The sequence below is a fragment of the Procambarus clarkii genome, chromosome 60, assembly GCF_040958095.1.
Source record: "Procambarus clarkii isolate CNS0578487 chromosome 60, FALCON_Pclarkii_2.0, whole genome shotgun sequence".
NCBI classification, from domain to species: domain Eukaryota; kingdom Metazoa; phylum Arthropoda; class Malacostraca; order Decapoda; family Cambaridae; genus Procambarus; species Procambarus clarkii.
This window is the reverse complement of record NC_091209.1, coordinates 34,299,544-34,317,688: the sequence shown is the minus strand read 5'-3', so window position 1 is coordinate 34,317,688 and position 18,145 is coordinate 34,299,544. Positions and strand designations below refer to the sequence as shown.

Sequence of the window (18,145 nt, the reverse complement as noted above, 5' to 3'; positions counted from 1 at the left end):
TGCGCGACCTACTGTTTTGAGTTTTAGGGTACTTACTTTTATCTGCCCATTTATCAAAATTCTTCTCACCCCAGACTCCTTTGGGTCTTTCATAATTTCTTCCTCCCCAGACTCCACTGGGTCTGCCATTGCTGCGTCTCACCTCGTTCTTCACTCTGTTCTCCCTTCGTGCCGTCTTAATTCTCTCTCGTTCTGCTTTAGCGGCCTCCATCTTTATCATAGTCAGTTCAGCCTTGGCCGTTTCTTGTTCGGCCTTGGCTCTCTCTTATCCGACTTTAAGTTTTTCCTGTTCAGCTTTAGCTTTTTCCTGTTCGGCTTTAGCTTTCTCTTGCTCAACTTTAGCTCGCTCCTGCTCGGCTTTGGCTTTCTCTTGCTCAAGCCGAGCCTGCCACTCTTCACGTTGAAGCTGTACTTCATTGTCTCCTGGTTCCAACTTTGGTTCCACCTCGCGCCTCTCAAGGCTGCTTTCCCTGCTGCTACTTGAGTTTACATTAATTCCTTCGTCACTTGACGCATCATCCGTTTCCTCTGAAATTTCTTCCAACCTATCGGGTTCTTCATTCTGAGGCAGGGCTTCAGCTCCTCCTTGCTGGCACTGTGTTTCCTCTTGTTCACATTGGCATTTCGCTTCCTTCTCTTCTTCTGCTTTTTGTTCCCTAAACCAAGTCCGCAGCGCCTCGTGTCCATCCTCTACATTATCATGCCTACCCTTTAGGCCAAAATCCAACATCCTTATCTGCCTCCTAGTGCACATGTCTAGAATCTTCTCGTCATGAGTTTTGCAGAACATGCTTACTCGGTCTATCTGCATTATTGCCTTGATTTCCTTTCGTTTACTAGACGCCCTGTTTGACTTCAACCTAACACCATACATTTTACCGATCAACCAAAGTTGTTCCTGGGTACAATTTTGCAAGATTTCATCATCCCCTGTATCAATGTACTTCTGGGCTCTCGCAAGGTCTTTCTCCGAACCACTAAAATTCAGGACCGCTGTCATCTTGTCCTGTGAGTCTTTCCAAGAGAGAGAATATACACCTGCGGTCACACAGTTTATCTATTTCAGCAAGGGTGTACAAATCCACTCTTGGACTGGGTGTGGGTGTGTCAGTTCACTCTCCCGGACACAGGCCCCCAATTTATTATAGTTTGTGTGTTGGTTGGTGGTGTTGTTGTCGTCGTGTTCCTCCTTTATGGACAACCCAACCCACAACTCGGTAGAGTGCTTATACCTCACTAGGAGATCACCCTTGGCGTTTCTGGCTCTTGGAGAGGGGCTCAACGTCACATTTAGGGGATGCGGCTCCAACACTTAGCCTCGTTGTCACGTGCACACACCCACTCGAGCCGCTGTGACTCCCCACTCTCTCCTTAGGTGATATGATCTCCTTAATCCCCTTTTCACTTATTAGTATTACCTTCTACCCTGTCCACAGCAGTGGTTCTTGGTTCTTTCTCTCTCTCTCTCCCTCTGTACTATTTCATGGGAAGCCTCACTAGGACAAGGTCAAATACCAGCAAATTTGAATACATTTACTGGACAGAGCACATACACAATACATATACACATATAATAATAATGAATCCTATACTCTATACTATTACAATCAGGTTGCTCTCCAACACCATCAGAACTCTATTATCAGTTTACCAAGTGGTATCCTATCTTCTGATTCACCACCTGATACTATCAACCTCCTCAAGTAGATCATGTCTACATACACTGTTGCACTATCAGCAGGAGAATATATATATATATATATATATATATATATATATATATATATATATATATATATATATATATATATATATATATATATATATATATATATATATATATATATATATATATAAACGTGTACAAGGAAAATCAGCATGTGAATGCAATAACATATATCAGCATAAATGTTCCTTGATACATAACAATGATCAATCGATCACTCTGTCATTCCTAGAACACATACATCTGTAGGTAATCCAGCCTACGACTGTAACTCTAAACTTCAGTATAAAACACTCCTTGACATAAGAATGCAAACAATCACTCACCTCTCACTGCGTCTTGCACGCTAATGACAACCAAACACTATCAACTCCCTACAAGTAATCCACCAGAACTTCCCTTCCACCTCTGGAAGTTCACTACCCTGATATCTTTAGATTCTTCCAGGCTTCACTACCAGGATCCTCTGCAGCTCCTCCAGGCTGCTATCATGAAGTTTCCTTGAGCAACTACGGTGCTTCACCCTTCTGCAAGGGACCTCCACAGCTCTCTTGGCTGCTACACCATGAAGTTCCCTCGAGCAACTACGGTGCTTCACCACCTCTACAGAAGCACGTGACACTCCTTCACTGCTTCTCCTCACAGCTCGAGGTCCTCTCCTCCACTACCTTGGAGTCTCATCAACTACTCCATCTGTGCTGGCTTCGAAGTTCTCAGCAACTTCTTCCCCAAAGACAAACCTGCAACCCATCGACACTCCAATAAAAATGTTTCCCCTATAACACATAAACAAAAGTAATCACACAATATGTTTGCCTCAAACCTCTATCTGTCCTGTACATACAGTAAGAGTGGACTCCCCCGTTGGGCGGGTCCATGCTCTACAGCGCCTGGTGGGCCTCACTCACTCTGCCTCACTCACTCCGGGAGGGGCCTCCGCCGTCGGGAGCGTTCAGTCACCTGCCAGCGCTCAGAGGGGATGGACGTCGCTCCGTGTTCCTCCCTCTCCACTCTCTTATTTTAGGATTTCTGCCTCACCAAAACATGTCTAACTTATCAATAAACATTGCTACTGTCGCTGGGCACACGACCAACTACAAGCAATCACTATGAACTGGCTTATATCGTGCTTACCACAGATTGTCTAGTCGAGGGCGCTCCTCCCTCTGACGAAGCCTGGTCAGGGCGCTTCCACGGCCCACAATAATGTCTCTGGGCGGCTTAATACTCTTCTCGTCGACCAGGACTTGAGACCACAAAACCCCAGCTCGATTCCACAGCTGGTACGTCCGCACACTTTCTTCTCTTCGAGATATATCACTAGGGGTTCCTTCCTGACAGGAGCTCAACGGAGCGCGGATTTCCCCCTGTGATGTCTGGCCTCAAGTGAGGTCAAAGCCCTCCAGAAGCGAGCCTCACGCCTCCAGCAAAATGTCCACATCTCCTAGCCAGTCATTTATCTGTTTTCTTCTTCACTGCCCATAATCTTAAATTGTTCATCATATCCAACCAGCTATTTTACATATGTGTTATCACCTCTATATTTCTTAGACCTTCTGGTTAGGTCAGGCTTGCTGAATAACTCTCAAGGGGGGAAGACTCGTTTCTCCTGTAGGCTGAGATCATAACAGTATGCTGCCCTGAGAAACACCAATGTTGATGGGTAGGGTGGGAGAAATTGAATTATTCACAGAAACATACTGGAGCCTGTCAGTAAGGTAAGATTTGAGGTAATGCAGGGACTGATCTCTGACTCCATAATGATGTAATTTAAGAAGAAGGTTTTGGTGGTTGACAGTGTCAAAAGCCTTATGCAGTTCCACAAATAATCCAACAGGGAACTCATTTTTATCTAGAGCGGTATGTATTTAGTTAATCATACTAAAAGTGCATCGTTAGTGCTTTTTTGGGACTGAAGCCAAATTGACAGGAACTAAGTATATTGTGTTTGGCTAGATAAGAGTAAAGCTGCTTGTAGATTAGTTTTTCAAATATTTTTGACAGGTTTGGCATGATTGATATAGGTCTGTAGTTGTTAACATCAGTGAGATCACAACATTTGTGGATAGGGGTTACTTTCGCTTTATTTTTTAACATCTGGAACTGTTTGGAGTTCAAGTGACTTGTTGAAGAGCAATACAATAACAGGAGGTAAAGATCTGGAGGCTTTTTAGTAAGTTAAAGTTGGTATCTTCTCAAAAGCACTAGACTTGGTTTTAAGGGAAAGGATTATCTCATTAACATCAGTGAAATTTGTAGCAGTTAGGTACAGAGACTGTGGATAGTTACCTGTAAGATAGTCCTGAACATCAGTACTGGAAGATGGAATATCTTTTGCAAGGGATGACCCAATGGAAGAGAAGAACCTATTGAACTCAGTAGCAGTATCAGAGGCTGTAAGCTGACCATCGTTATTGGACACGAGTAATTGTTTGTTATGTAAAATCTTCTTTGATACCAATATTTGTGAAATTGTGCTCCATGTTTTCTTAATGTTGCCCTTTGTTTGGGTAAATTTATCTTCGTAGTATTTAGTTTTGGCTCTTCTAATTATTTTAGATTGAAATGACGAGTAATTTTTTGAAAATTCTTTGGAGATGATTCCTAACCTATACTTCTTCTCAAGGTCATGTTTTTTTATTAATGGATATAAGTATTCCCTTTGTAAGCCAAGGATTGTTAAGCCTTTTAGTTGTTACTTGTTTCGTTATCATAGGATAGTGAGTGTTATAAAGGCTGAGAGTTTTTTGAAGAAAAAATTGAACTGCTAGGTTGATGTCCGCTATGTTACCTAATTCGGACTCCCAGTTGACATTAACAGCAGCAGCTATAAAATTGCCTATAGCAGTTTCATTGTACAGCCTAAAGCTTATCTCTCTCTTCTCTAGAGGTGGTTTGTTAATGTTAGTTAGGAGAAATGTGGGGTAATTGTCTGTAGTGCTATCGATAATTATCCCTGAAATAAGCGGAGAGGTTATGTTGGTCCAAATGTGATCAAGAGCCGTGGCAGTACTATCAGTGATTCTAGTAGGTCTAGTTATTAATTAAGGGTATGAGGAAGCAGGAACTCATATAGTTGAGAAAGCTGGGAGCAGTAGCGTTTTCAGGCTTGCAGAGGTCAATATTAAAGTCCCCTGCGATAATTAGATGGTTTTTGTTCAGTCTGTTATCTAGTATTAAATTTCTAAGGTTAGAGTTGAATTCGGACACATCAGTGTTAGGAGTTCTATTGACTGCTCCCACAGTCAGAACAGACTCAGCACCCTTGACTCTGAAACTTGCGAAGATATACTCCCCACAGTAGTCTCTAGTTCTAATTACTTTTAAGCATGTTAGTTTTTGGTGGTAGTAAAGAGCAATACCACCACCTCTCTGAATTGGTCGACAGTTGTGAATTGGTGAGTAGTTTGGCATGTTAAAGAGTTGAGTAGTATCCTCTTTTAACCACGTTTCATTAAGTAAAATAAAAAAGAATTTGTTGTCAGTAGTGTCAATCAAGGCACTAACATCATTTTTTTTTGTATTTGTTGTATTTATCAGGAGTTGAGGGTTCAAGATATAGTACTCTTGTTTGAATGCAAGCTCTTTGATTGATTAGTTCCAGCTGTGCAAAATGTAATGTATCTGTAGTAATTGTTTTTGCTACTAGTCATTAACATCACCCTGTACCTTACAAAATTGTATAGCTGGTGAAGAATTATCTTCTTACGGCTTTGCCTGTGACGTAGATTGATTATTCCTAGCAAACATTTTCACGTTTTTAAAACTTCTAAAAACGACATTTCATTGTTTTCTGCACGTTTATAATTACGTTTAAAAAATGTTTTTTGAGAATTTGTAAATACGACCTTAGAACATAAATTGGAAACATTTTAAAAAACCTTTTTTTAATCTTTTAATTACCTACATTAAAATGTTTAGGGTAAATTAGGGTATAATAATTTTTTTAATTCATATCTGAAATAGAAAGGGAGAGAAAGAAAGAAAGAAGACATCCAGAAGATATATCTGAAAAAGGAATGGACATCCTATATATATATATGTACGTGTGAGTTACAAATAAATAGAGGGTACAAAAAGAGAATTAAAATATTATATTTATTTAATTAAGAATGAGTAATACAACAAAATATATGTAATAGCTCGAAATATATAGATTATATCTATAACAATATAAAAGTAAAAATCTATAAAAATCTACATGTGCAATGTGAACAATAGAATTCGTGATCAAGCCGCCTGTGATTCATGTCATGCTGAGATCAGTCTGACGTTACAAGCAGTTATTGTTACTTAAAACTAAAATAAGTAAAATTTCCCAAGTATAAAAACACTAAAGTTTTTCTATGACTAAAAATAAAAATCTATAAATCATTTATGAAAATTGTAAAATAAAATCTTAAAGTTTAGGACTAATTAACTAAAAATAAAAATCTACAAGTGAATGTAAACAGTCAAAGTATAATATTCATGTTAGCACCATGCAATATAACTTAGATTAAGTAAAAATCTTCAAGATAATTGTAAATCAAATGAAATATTAGAAAGACAGAGAGAAAGAAAGAGAAAGAAAGAAAAAGAGAGAGAAAGGGAGAAAGAGAGAAAGAAAGAGAAAGAAATAGAGAGAGAAAGAAAGAGAGAGAGAAAGAGAAAGAAAGAGAAAGAAAGAAAATAAAAGAAAGAAAGAGATTAAGAGATAACTTAGATTAAGTAAAAATCTCTAAGATAATTTTAAATCAAATCAAATATTAGAAAGAGAGAGAGAGAGAAAAAAAAAGAGAGAGAAAGAAAGAAAGGAAAAGAGAGAGAAGGGAAGAAAGAGAAAAAGAGAAAGAAAGAGAAAGAAAAAGAGAGAAAGAAAGAGAGAGAGAGAGAGAAAGAGAAAGAAAGAAAATAAAAAAAGAAAGAGATTGAGAGATAACTAAGACTAAGTAAAAATCTCCAAGATAATTTTAAATCAAATGAAATATTAGAGAGAGAGAGAGAGAGAGAGAGAGAGATACAGACAGACAGAGAGAGAGAGAGAAAGAAAGAGAAAGAGAGAGAAGGGAAGAAAGAGAAAAAGAGAAATAAAGAGAGAAAGAGAGAGAAAGAGAAAGAAAGAGAAAGAAAGAAAGATAAAGAAAAAAGAAAGAGAAAAAGTGAGAGACAGAAAATATATATTATTCAAGAGAGAACTTGACAATTAAGCACCTTCAAAGAATTCATGATCAAACAGGCTGTGATTCATGTCATGCTGAGATCAGTCTGACGTTACAAGCAGTTATTGTTACTTAAAACTAAAACAAGTAAAATTTCCTGAGTAAATATAACACTATAGTTTTTCTATGACTAAAAATACAAATCTATAAATCATTTATGAAAATTGTGAAGTAAAATCTTAAAGTTTAGGACTAATTAACTAAAAATAAAAATCTACAAGTGAATGTAAACACAGTCAAGTATAATATTCATGTTAGCACCATGCAATATAACTTAGATTAAGTAAAAATCTCCAAGATAATTTTAAATCAAATGAAATATTAGAAAGAAAGAGAGAGAGAGAGAGAGAGAGAGAGAGAGAGAGAGAGAGAGAGAGAGAGAGAGAGAGAGAGAGAGAGAGAGAGACAGACAGACAGACAGACAGACAGACACAGACAGACAGACAGACAGACAGACACAGACAGACACAGACAGACAGACATATAGACAGAGAGACAGACAGAGAGACAGACAGACAGACAGACAGACAGACAGACAGAGATAGACAGACAGAACTCCAATCATCTCCCAGGCAATGAGATAGTGTGTTGGTTAAATACCCCAGAATTCCTACCTCTCTTATGGCTTTGAAGTATGGTGTAGTGGATACAGCGTGCAACTGCCACCTTGTTGGCCAGTTTTCGAGTCCCTTGGTGGGTTGAGTATCTAAAAAGTTATAAACTTCAGCTAGTGGAACAGGCTAGTCTGTGCATTAAGCATTTGGCACTGAGTTTTCCCATATAACAGACCTCGATGAAAGAGCACCGGGTGTCCCACACTATCTCATTGCCTGGGAGAGGATTGGAGTTCTGGTTGGTTAAATACCCCATATATTTATTTATTATATTTATTTAATATATTTAAATAAATATAAATATTTATTTAAATAATAAATAAATAACATATACTCATTATAGAGTATATGTTAAAATAACTGACACTGAGAAAGCAACCAAAAAGTAGGCTATGACTGATGTGATAGATAATGGGAAGCAATTTCATAATTGCTTAGTAATTATGACACTGCTAATTTAATGGGAAGCAAATTCAGCAATCTAACCTGCTCAGTTTGCAGTCTACTTGAACATGAAACTTATGCTTATCACCCATAGGGTACATATAGGTGATAGGCTACATAATAAATTAATTAAACTTTCAAAACTTACTCATCTTCTGCATCATTTCTTTCAAACTCCCATCATTCTTGTCTGGTGGCTTTGGGTCGCATAAATCCCTTTACCTTGGAGTCCTAAAGACTGATGTACTTGGCGTGACCAGCTCATTGTCTTTAAGACTGCAACATTTAGCTATTAAAATCTAACTACTGTATTGTATAATCAACAAATTTCATGAGCTTTTAAAAAACACATTACTTTTACTACTCCATACTAATATTATAAGTTATACTACATGTCTACATAACATTTAAACTACCCAACATCAGAAAGAGGGTGAGCCAACACCAGAGAGAAAGAAACATCAGAAAGAAATAGAGAGAATACAGAGAGACAGACATACAGAGAGACAGACAGACACAGACAGACAGATACAGAGACAGACAGACACACACACACACGCACAGAATAAGAAGAGGAGACAGAACAAAATTAACAAAACAAATTTCAAGAGCTTTTAAAAACACATTGCTTTTACTACTGCATACTAGTATTTTAAGTTGTATTACATGTCTACATCACATTTAAACTACCCAACATCAGAGACGGGGGATTTATCATGAGAAAGAGGGGTTCATCATGAGAGAGAGGAGGGCCAACATGAGAAAAGGGAAGTCAACATGAGAGAGAGAATGAGGGTCAACATGTGAGTGTGGGTCAACATGAGATATATTTTAAATAATTACTTATTATCTTCATGAGGAAATACTGATGGCGTTAGCAGTGTATTGTGAAGTGTAGTCTTCACTAGAGACGGCTTCTGCAGGACTGTTCTATTAGCTGAAAAGTAGTTATGTTTATTACACACACTTGTTTACCAAATATTATTATTAAGTCATTAATATAGTTTAACCCTTGTGTTGCTCAGGGCTAATTAGCATTTGTCACCCACAGGTGCATACCAAAAAATATTTAAAAAAAAATTTTCTTCTTAATCTGTTAATTTGTGTTCTCTGTTCATGGGAAAAATAATAAAAAAATCGTGAGTCTAGTGAGTCCAGACAGTAAATCGTGGTCACACAGTCAGCAGACAATGCTACCTCCCTCCCCACCAAGATTACTCCTCCCACTATAGCGCTAATTATCACAACAATCCTGCTATTATCAGAATCCTGGTAATTTTTACAGTCAGGGGTCTTCTGTAATAATATCAAAACTAAATAATAGCATGAACATGTATATTATGGCACTTTTAGGCGATGCTGTGGTCACAAGCTGAACAGCAGTGCTGTGAGCTCATGCTGCATGCGTCAGGCTTGGTGGCTCACTCAATACTGAGGCCCTCATACCCGGGAATTTGGCCCACGATTTAAAAAAAAAATGGCGTCTGTTTACAAGAGCCCTGATGAAGGTGAGGTGAACCCCGTGTATCCGCAGGCCGTTTAAATCTTGCGTAGTGCTCCAATACATCATATGATGGGATACACAATTTATAACAAGTCACTCAACCCATCATATGATGTGTTGCGCAACTTAAGGGTTAAACTAACATGGGAGAGAGGGGGGTGGGGCATGCTCTGACTATTCCAACGTAGTCCAATCCAGAAGGTTTTAAAGCACAAGCACCGAAATACCCCAGACGGACTGACGTCTAGATAACCCAGCGACATACAGGAACGATGCCTACAAACGAGGGGGCCTCAGGAACACGAGCCCCAAAAACACGTCACGGAAAAACACCACAAAGTAACCACCCTATTAAAACTTGAATAGAATCACAGGAGCACACTGAAAGGTACATATACACAAGGATAAACAGGAGTCTACATGTGGACCTCACGTCGCTAGGTACCACACCCGGCAGAGGAAAGAAGTCGACACTGGACTTCACGTTGTCCGGGCCACACCCAAGAGCAAGCAACCCTGGGACCACTGGGACCTGCGACTTCAACCAATGCAGAGAATCGTCAATGTCCTGAATGGCCTTCAGGACAACAAAACCCATCGTCAAAATCAACAAAATTTAGACAAAATCTATCTAGAACCGAAAACAATAAAACCAAGTATAAAGAAAGAACCCAAACTACAGATAATAAAAAGAATCCCAAAGAAATTGTTAAAGTACATAAGAAGGTGACTGCACCCGCTGGAACCCGTGAAATAAGGCCCCCCAATGAAGCCTAAAGTCCAGCCTCACGTAAGGGACAAACAAAAAGAAATAAAGGTAATAACAAACCTGCTTGTTTCTAGTGACTAGATTGAAGGAAAACCAAAATTTCCCTGAAATGTGACAAGTGAAAAGCACCTGCTAGACAAAGTGGGAAAAGTTCACTAGACCCCATATGCACAGAATAAATGCAGATAAAAGAATAATATGTTTAATATTAAACAATTAGAAATAAACACATTATAACCAAAATAAGAAACCAAAGCTAAAGACAAAGTGAATTAAAGGGAGAAACAAACATAACTGAAATTATGTGATAAAACAAATGCAACAAGGAACAGCAAAAAAAAAAACCGTAGGAAGTGTTAGCCAAATAAAATGCAGAAAATATAAATAAGTAAAACTATGTAGATATGAACTACATAGAACTATAAGAATTATACAAGAGCAAGACTATATAAGAACTATATAGAAATTCCAAATAAGCACAAAAATTACTCAAAATTTCTAGTACTTCCAGAAGGAATTAAACAAAAAAAACTGCAAGAGAACTAAGTTTAGAGCAGTTTTTAGTTTTTTTAAACCAAGAGCATAAATAACCAAACAAAGGAAGAATGGTTAAATATCAATTTAGAGCTTTTAATGTTATATACTACTAATCCTTACATTCACTTAATATACCAGAAAAATATGGTATTTGCGGAGGACTTATTTCTTTTGAAGGTGTATTCTCATATGAAGATGGCGAACATTTCTTCTTGGATTGTGACGAGTGTTGATTGCCTGAAATTATTTAAATTGTTTAATGTATTGAATGGCATTTTTCAATTTGCAAATTTTTTAAAATTACTCTAGTAGGTTATTAATGCTTAAGTTTGTTATTCTCGGAATTCTCTGCTTCATATTTGAAGCATGGTTTCCTTTTTCGTTGTTGAGGATAGCCAATACCGTCTTCAGTTTCCACGCTTGAAGTGTCTTCCGCAGCTAAGCATCTTCGTTTTGAAACATCACAATCATCTGTAATAATTGAATATAATTAGTAATATATCAGTGACATATATATTTATCGTTACCTAGTAGTAGTGAACACTAAGAAATAACATAAATCAGCTTCCTAAAGAGAAGTTTAATAATACGACGTACATGATTTGGAACTGATAACTGGGGCACACAAGGATTAAGTAGCTATGAGGAAACCCATCTTGTGATTAAAATATAATTATAATGCTGTTTTTATGTCTGCAGTGTTAAAGTTATGGTGAATGAATGAATAGGTGTCTTGTATCTTAAATCTTAATAATTATAAATTTAATACCTACCGGTTGTTGATAGGATTGATGATATGACATGCACTCGCCAGATTGTTGTGTCTGGCTTTTCATGCTTTTGGGCACTAACTGTATGCTTGCTCCGAGGCCACCAGCACAATATTTTTCCTGAAAAGTCAAAATAAACTGTTACATGCTAATTTTAGCACTAATTTGGAATATTTTTAAACCAACTCAATATATGCAATTTTTTACTTTCAAAGTAATGCTTACATCATCAGATTTTTCAATCCAGGTTGTGGAGATGATACCCATAGTATTATCGTTGAAGCCTACCACAGCGTACCGCTTTTCAGATGTTATCTACAAAATTGAAAAATCTTATTAAGGGTTGTTCTCTCTCTCAAAAAAAAATAAATAAATTAGCATAAAGTTGGTAATAGATTTATGGATTAAATTACTTGATTATGTCAATCATAGATTAGCGACATTTGTAAATGATTTTCGGTTGGTATAAACAGTAGCTGCCATGTATGACTAACAGGCTTAATACAGTTTTATCTCTTAACGCGCTCTCAAAATATTAATAATTTTCATGAAATACAGGCTAATGGGAATTTTCAACAAGTATATATTGGTCAAAAGATAATAGCTTTAATAAATAACAAAATTGTGAATCTCATTAACTTACAATATTAGTTCAAACTATTATTATAGCATGGATACAGTATTTAAATACGTACTTGTCATAAGTCATGTAGTATTGATAGAAACATATTCGCGCTTTCTGTCTCGATCATCATACCTGTGCGGTTTAGTTTTCTTGCTGGAATCACCTTCATGGATGAATTCCTAGTAAGAACCTTGAATGATCCAATTAATTTGGAGTTACAAGGTTCTCAAAGAGGTTTACTTCTCGAATATACCCTGCAAAGGAACATGCTGTCTCCATTTTCATCGGTGTCACTGACAGTGCCCAAAACTTGGCAGCAAGTTTCATTATTCAGCAAATAGGCATTGTTTGGTGCCTTGGTATATATTTTATGTTCTGTATTTGGTGTATAAATGTATAAATCCTTTGAGCATGTTGCATCTCTTTCAGCCTCTTTGCAATTTGAACAAGAGGGTTTTTACTTGATCGAACCATATTCTTGACCTGCTGCTTGTGATTTTCAAATGGAAATGCTGAACATCTGGCCAAACTACCAAACTCTTTGGCATCAGAGGATATGTGTGTTAGACAGTGTACATTGTACACTAAAAAATCCCTACCATACAGCTCACGAGCCTTTAACACAAAGTACAACAAAAGATCATGTGCATATTGGCTGTAATTTAACTGAATCAATTTAGGTGATACAAGAATAGAAATGGCAACACTCAGAGTCAGGAAATGGTCATACAATTCTTTGGGTAAAATCCCCCTTCAGTACAATCTTACCGGTGTAGAGAAGGAGTTGCCTGTATTCAGTCGCTTTCCATCTATCAACCTCTGAGAAACTTCGAGGTTTACGTGCAACGTGCATAGGCACAAATTTTGTTAGTTGAATTAGACGCTGACTAATTTCATCAACTTGGGGAGCAAATAATTTTACGTTTTTATTTCGTATCTAGGCAAGAAGTAACCTTTTTATAACCCCAAGACATATCTGATGCATATAGTCTATGGGAAAAGTACTCACCATATTTATATTTAATTCACAGAATGGTGATCTACCATGGTGATGTTGAGAATTAGATTGATTATGAAAATCTTCATCTGTTCTGAGTTGTAAATTTTTCACTTGTTGATAAGTCATTCTTCCTTCCAAACACCCTCTTGAGTACATCTATCACACCCAAAGTAGCCAGAGTGGAGTTTGATTGCCTTCACCATTGCTTTTGCTGGGGCATCACATATGACTCCTTTTGGTTTTACTGACAATGTTTTGTCATCATTTTTAAATCCATGGTGCATAATTTTTTTCAAATCCTGAATGAATTCATTTAAAAAATCTAAATCACTAGGTTTAGAGCTTCCGTATGTGAGGACTACTGGGAAAACTCTTATAGGTTTGACATTATTGATAGCACAAAGAACAGGCCATAAACTTTCATTTTTACTTCTAAATATTGGCAAACCATCAATGTTGCATATTAAAGATATTTCTGCCAAATCTCTTATTATTGATTTAGGATACAGCCTTAAAGTTTTCAACATTTCCTCCTCTAACCCCATGTAGATATACATCATGCCTGATTTAGTCTCAGTAGGTATATGTTTAACTGTATTCAGTAACGAACGAGCTGTTTTTGGCAAGTCAGCATGTCCCTGTTTTCTCAATTTTTTTTATAAATTATCAATGGCATTGTGTGTTATGCCATATTTATTGACCCATACTAACAATACATCTGATAATGATTTATCATCCTCATCACTACTGCTCTCTGACTCTGATGATATTCAGTCATGCTCATCAATCATGTCCCAAGTCCAATCTCTCTCTGTATGACTTTCCAGAGAATTACATGATGATGCATCTTCATTGGCTCCACAACCAATATTAGGTTCTGAATTAGATGACAAAGCAGCATGGTCATCATCTATGCTGTTTGTTGTAACATTGGCCAAAGGATCCTGATTCAACAACTGAATCTCATCCTCATCACTATTTTCATTTTTGCCACGCTGGGATGCCTGTTCTTTAGAAGTCGTTTTTTGGCACGTGACATACGCTGCCATCTTGTGTGGTATTCTCTTCTTCTTTCTATAATGTGTGCATACATTCTGAAGGAGAAAGGCCAAGTCCTACATTACCAATTACTATTACAAGATTATTAGTAAAATACTGCATTGCAAAAAGCAAATAAAATGGGGTAATCTAAATTTTGAAAACAAATAATAATTAAAACAGGTAAATTAGTAAAATAACAAAGGCTTAAGCAGACATGACTCTGCTTAAGCCATGTAAAGCAGACAGATAAGATGGCAATATATGAGGGGAAAAAAATTAAAAGCTAGGATATAAAACTAATTGAGATCAAAAGCATGAATTACTAGAGTAGGGGAAAAAATAACCAATGACTCCATAAAAAAATTATCCAATTGCCAACAACAACTTGGTAGTACGAATCTAAGTCTAAGAAACAAAAACTATTTAAATGCTGTTATCTGCAATGAAACAATACATATCATTGTACGTACCGAAACATGGATGAATGTAGAAAATAGAGAACTATTAGCTGAATGTCCCATAAATGGATTTAAACTACTTCACACAGAATGATATATTAGACAAGGAGGGGGGGAGAGGCCATGTATGTTAGGGAATATTTGAAATGTAGTCTCGAAAAGACCACATTTCAACAGGAAAGGGCCACACACCAGTCACAGGACTGAACCTCGTAGAGGCCAAAATTTTGTTTGCCAAAGCAGAGTTGCAAAACAAGGAAACAGGATTGGTTCAACAGAAATTTTGAGAGGGCCAGAGACAAAATGGAATAACAGGAATCGATAAAATTGATAGGAAAGAATTCCCAAGACCTGGAACTTCACGAAAAAGAGGTCATATATTTAAACTAACTAAAGTAACTAACTAAACTTCAATCTTCTGTATACTTGCATTTATTGTTGTGTTTTGTTATAATAATTCTCTAATTACAGCAGACTTCGTATTTATGTAAGCATCTACCTAACTGTCAGTAAAATCTTGCTCATAAATTTAATCATACCCTTTTTTTTTTAATTTTTAAATTTAATTGTACTTTGATTTATACATCATTTATTGTAATTAATTACTGAGCTCATTTTGTTTTCTTAAGTTCACTTACTTAAGTACACTACTCACAGCACTAGGTACTAAATTATCATTCATTCATTTCATCTTTTCATTTTTCATTTAATTTTTTTTATCATTCATTTTTTATAACAAACCGAAAGAGAATTCAAAAGGAGGTGCATGGAGAGTGTATGGAACTGGATGCCAGATCCACTTGCATTCCAGAATTACAGATACAACTATACACCAAAAAGGAACTACAACTACGACAGGCAACTGCCCTGCAACAATCAGCACTGGTCAGAACAAACTCAATATGTTCACGCATAATGGGCTTGCCAAAAAAGTCTCCCAGTCAAACTATCACTAATAGAGTAACCTCATTCATCTTTGGCAACATACAAGGACTGAAAACAAGAACAAACAACAAAGTACAGTTCATAAATGGCCTCCTCACGGAGTTAAATGCAGTATTTGGAGCTTTCACAGAAACCCATGCAGGGGAATTCTTAGACAGTAACATCTGGATTCCAGGATATAACCTACCTTGCCTTGAGGTTAACTTGAGGTGCTTCCGGGGCTTAGCGTCCCCGCGGCCCGGTCGTCGACCAGGCCTCCTGGTTGCCGGACTGATCAACCAGGCTGTTGGACGCGGCTGCTCGCAGCCTGACGTATGAGTCACAGCCTGGTTGATCAGGTATCCTTTGAAGGTGCTTATCCAGTTCTCTCTTGAACACTGTGAGGGGTCGGCCAGTTATGCCCCTTATGTGTAGTGGAAGCTTGTTGAACAGTCTCGGACCTCTGATGTTGATAGAGTTCTCTCAGAGTACCGGTTGCACCTCTGTTTTTCAACGGGGGTATTCTGCACATCCTGCCATGTCTTCTGGTCTCATGTGATGTTATTTCTGTGTGCAGGTTTGGGACCAGCCCCTCTAATATTTTCCACGTGTAAATTATTATGTACCTCTCCCGCCTGCGCTCAAGGGAGTACAGTTTTAGGCTCTTTAGTCGGTCCCAATAGTTTAGATTTTTTACTGAGTGGATTCTAGCAGTAAAGGATCTCTTCACGCTCTCCAGGTCAACAATTTCTCCAGCTTTGAAAGGTGCTGTCATTGTGCAGCAGTACTCCACTCTAGAGAGCACAAGCGTTTTGAAAAGTATCATCATCGGTATAGCATCTCTAGTGTGAAAAGTTCTTGTTATCCAACCTGTCATTTTTCTTGCAGTTGTGATGGCTACTTTATTGTGTTCTTTAAAGGTAAGGTCTTCCGACATGAGTACACCCAGATCCTTTACATTCCCTTTTCGTTTTATGTTATGATTTGCCTGAGTTTTGTACGTGGTTTCCGTTTTTATATTTTAATTTTTTCCATAGCGCATGAGCTGGAACTTATCTTCGTTAAACACCATATTATTTTCTGTAGCCCATAGAAAGACCTGATCTACATCTGACTGGAGGTTCGCCGTGTCCTCTATCTTGCCTACTCTCATTAAGATCCTAGTGTCATCTGCAAAGGATGATACAGTGCTATAGGTTGTGTTCTTGTCAATGTCCGATATGAGGATGAGAAAAAGTACTGGAGCAAGCACAGTACCCTGGGGGACTGAGCTCTTCACGGTTGGTGGGCTGGATTTTATTTTGTTGACTATTACACATTGGGTTCTGTTGGTCAGGAAATTGTAGATCCATCTGCCTATTTTTCCGGTAATTCCTTTTGAACGCATTTTATGTGCAATAACACCATGGTCACATTTATCAAAAGCTTTTGCAAAATCTGTGTAAATTACATCAGCGTTTTGTTTGTCATCCATAGCATCTAATGCCATATCATAGTGGTCCAGCAACTGCGACAGGCAAGAGCGCCCTGTTCTGAAACCATGTTGCCCGGGGTTATGGAGAAGCTGTGATTCCATGTATTTTGTGATCTTACTTCTTAGCACTCTCTCAAAAATTTTTATGATGTGCGATGTTAGTGCTATCGGTCTGTAATTTTTTGCCTCTGCCTTATTTCCTCCTTTATGAAGTGGTGCTATCTCTGCTGTTTTTAGTATATCAGGAATAACGCCAGTATCTAGGCTTTGTCTCCACAGAATGTGGAGGGCCTGCAATAGTGTTTTTTTACAGTTCTTTATGAATATGGAGTTCCAAGAATCCGGGCCTGGTGCAGAGTGCATAGGCATACTGTTTATGGCTTCTTCAAAATCCAGTGGGGATAGGGTGACGTCTGATATATGATTTGATGTTGGTATTTGGTATCACACCTATACAGGTGTGATAGGAAAATTAGGTCACATGGAGGAGTGGGTCTGTATGTTAGGGAAGACCTTGTATGCTCGGAGCTCCTTAACGTTACAAATGAGGTGGTAGAGGTATTGGGATAAAAAATAGAGAAAATAAATTTAGTGATTATTCTAATATGCAAACCGCCAGATGCAACGGCCAAGGAATTCACAGAACAGATAAACAAAATAGAGAATAGCCTTGATAATTTGGAGAACCCGATACCTGATATTATCTTCCTAGGTGACTTCAACTTGCCTAGTCTCAGATGGAGAATAGCAAACAATAATATTATACCAGGAAATCTATCGGGACCTAACCAACCACAGATTAGAGAACTACTTAGATTCTGTGACAAATTTTCACTCAACCACTCAATCCTAAAAAAGCAGTATGAGGACACGTTTAGCACTCCAATAAACAACATGAAAGTGGAAGATCCAGACAATTTCTTTATGCAGGATATTCAAACCCCTGTAAATATAACTAATATCAACACGAGCGTACTTGACTTTGAAAGAGAAATTGAAAACATGCCCATGCACTCGGCCCCGGGTCCAGATTCATGGAATTCGATATTTATAAAGAA

General features: G+C 37.6%; 1 protein-coding gene across 1 annotated transcript; it reads right to left on the bottom strand.

The window, feature by feature from the left end:
• Window positions 1–265: 265 nt before the first annotated feature.
• LOC123766956 (caldesmon-like) lies at window positions 266–1,000 on the bottom strand. The gene has a single exon (XM_045756446.2). It carries the CDS (start codon window positions 998–1,000, stop codon window positions 266–268), a length of 735 nt encoding a protein of 244 aa, XP_045612402.1.
• Window positions 1,001–18,145: the final 17,145 nt, after the last annotated feature.

Excerpts from the sequence above, each read along its gene's own strand:
- LOC123766956 (XM_045756446.2), bottom strand. The coding sequence starts at position 1,000 with ATGACAGCGGTCCTGAATTTTAGTGGTTCGGAGAAAGACCTTGCGAGA.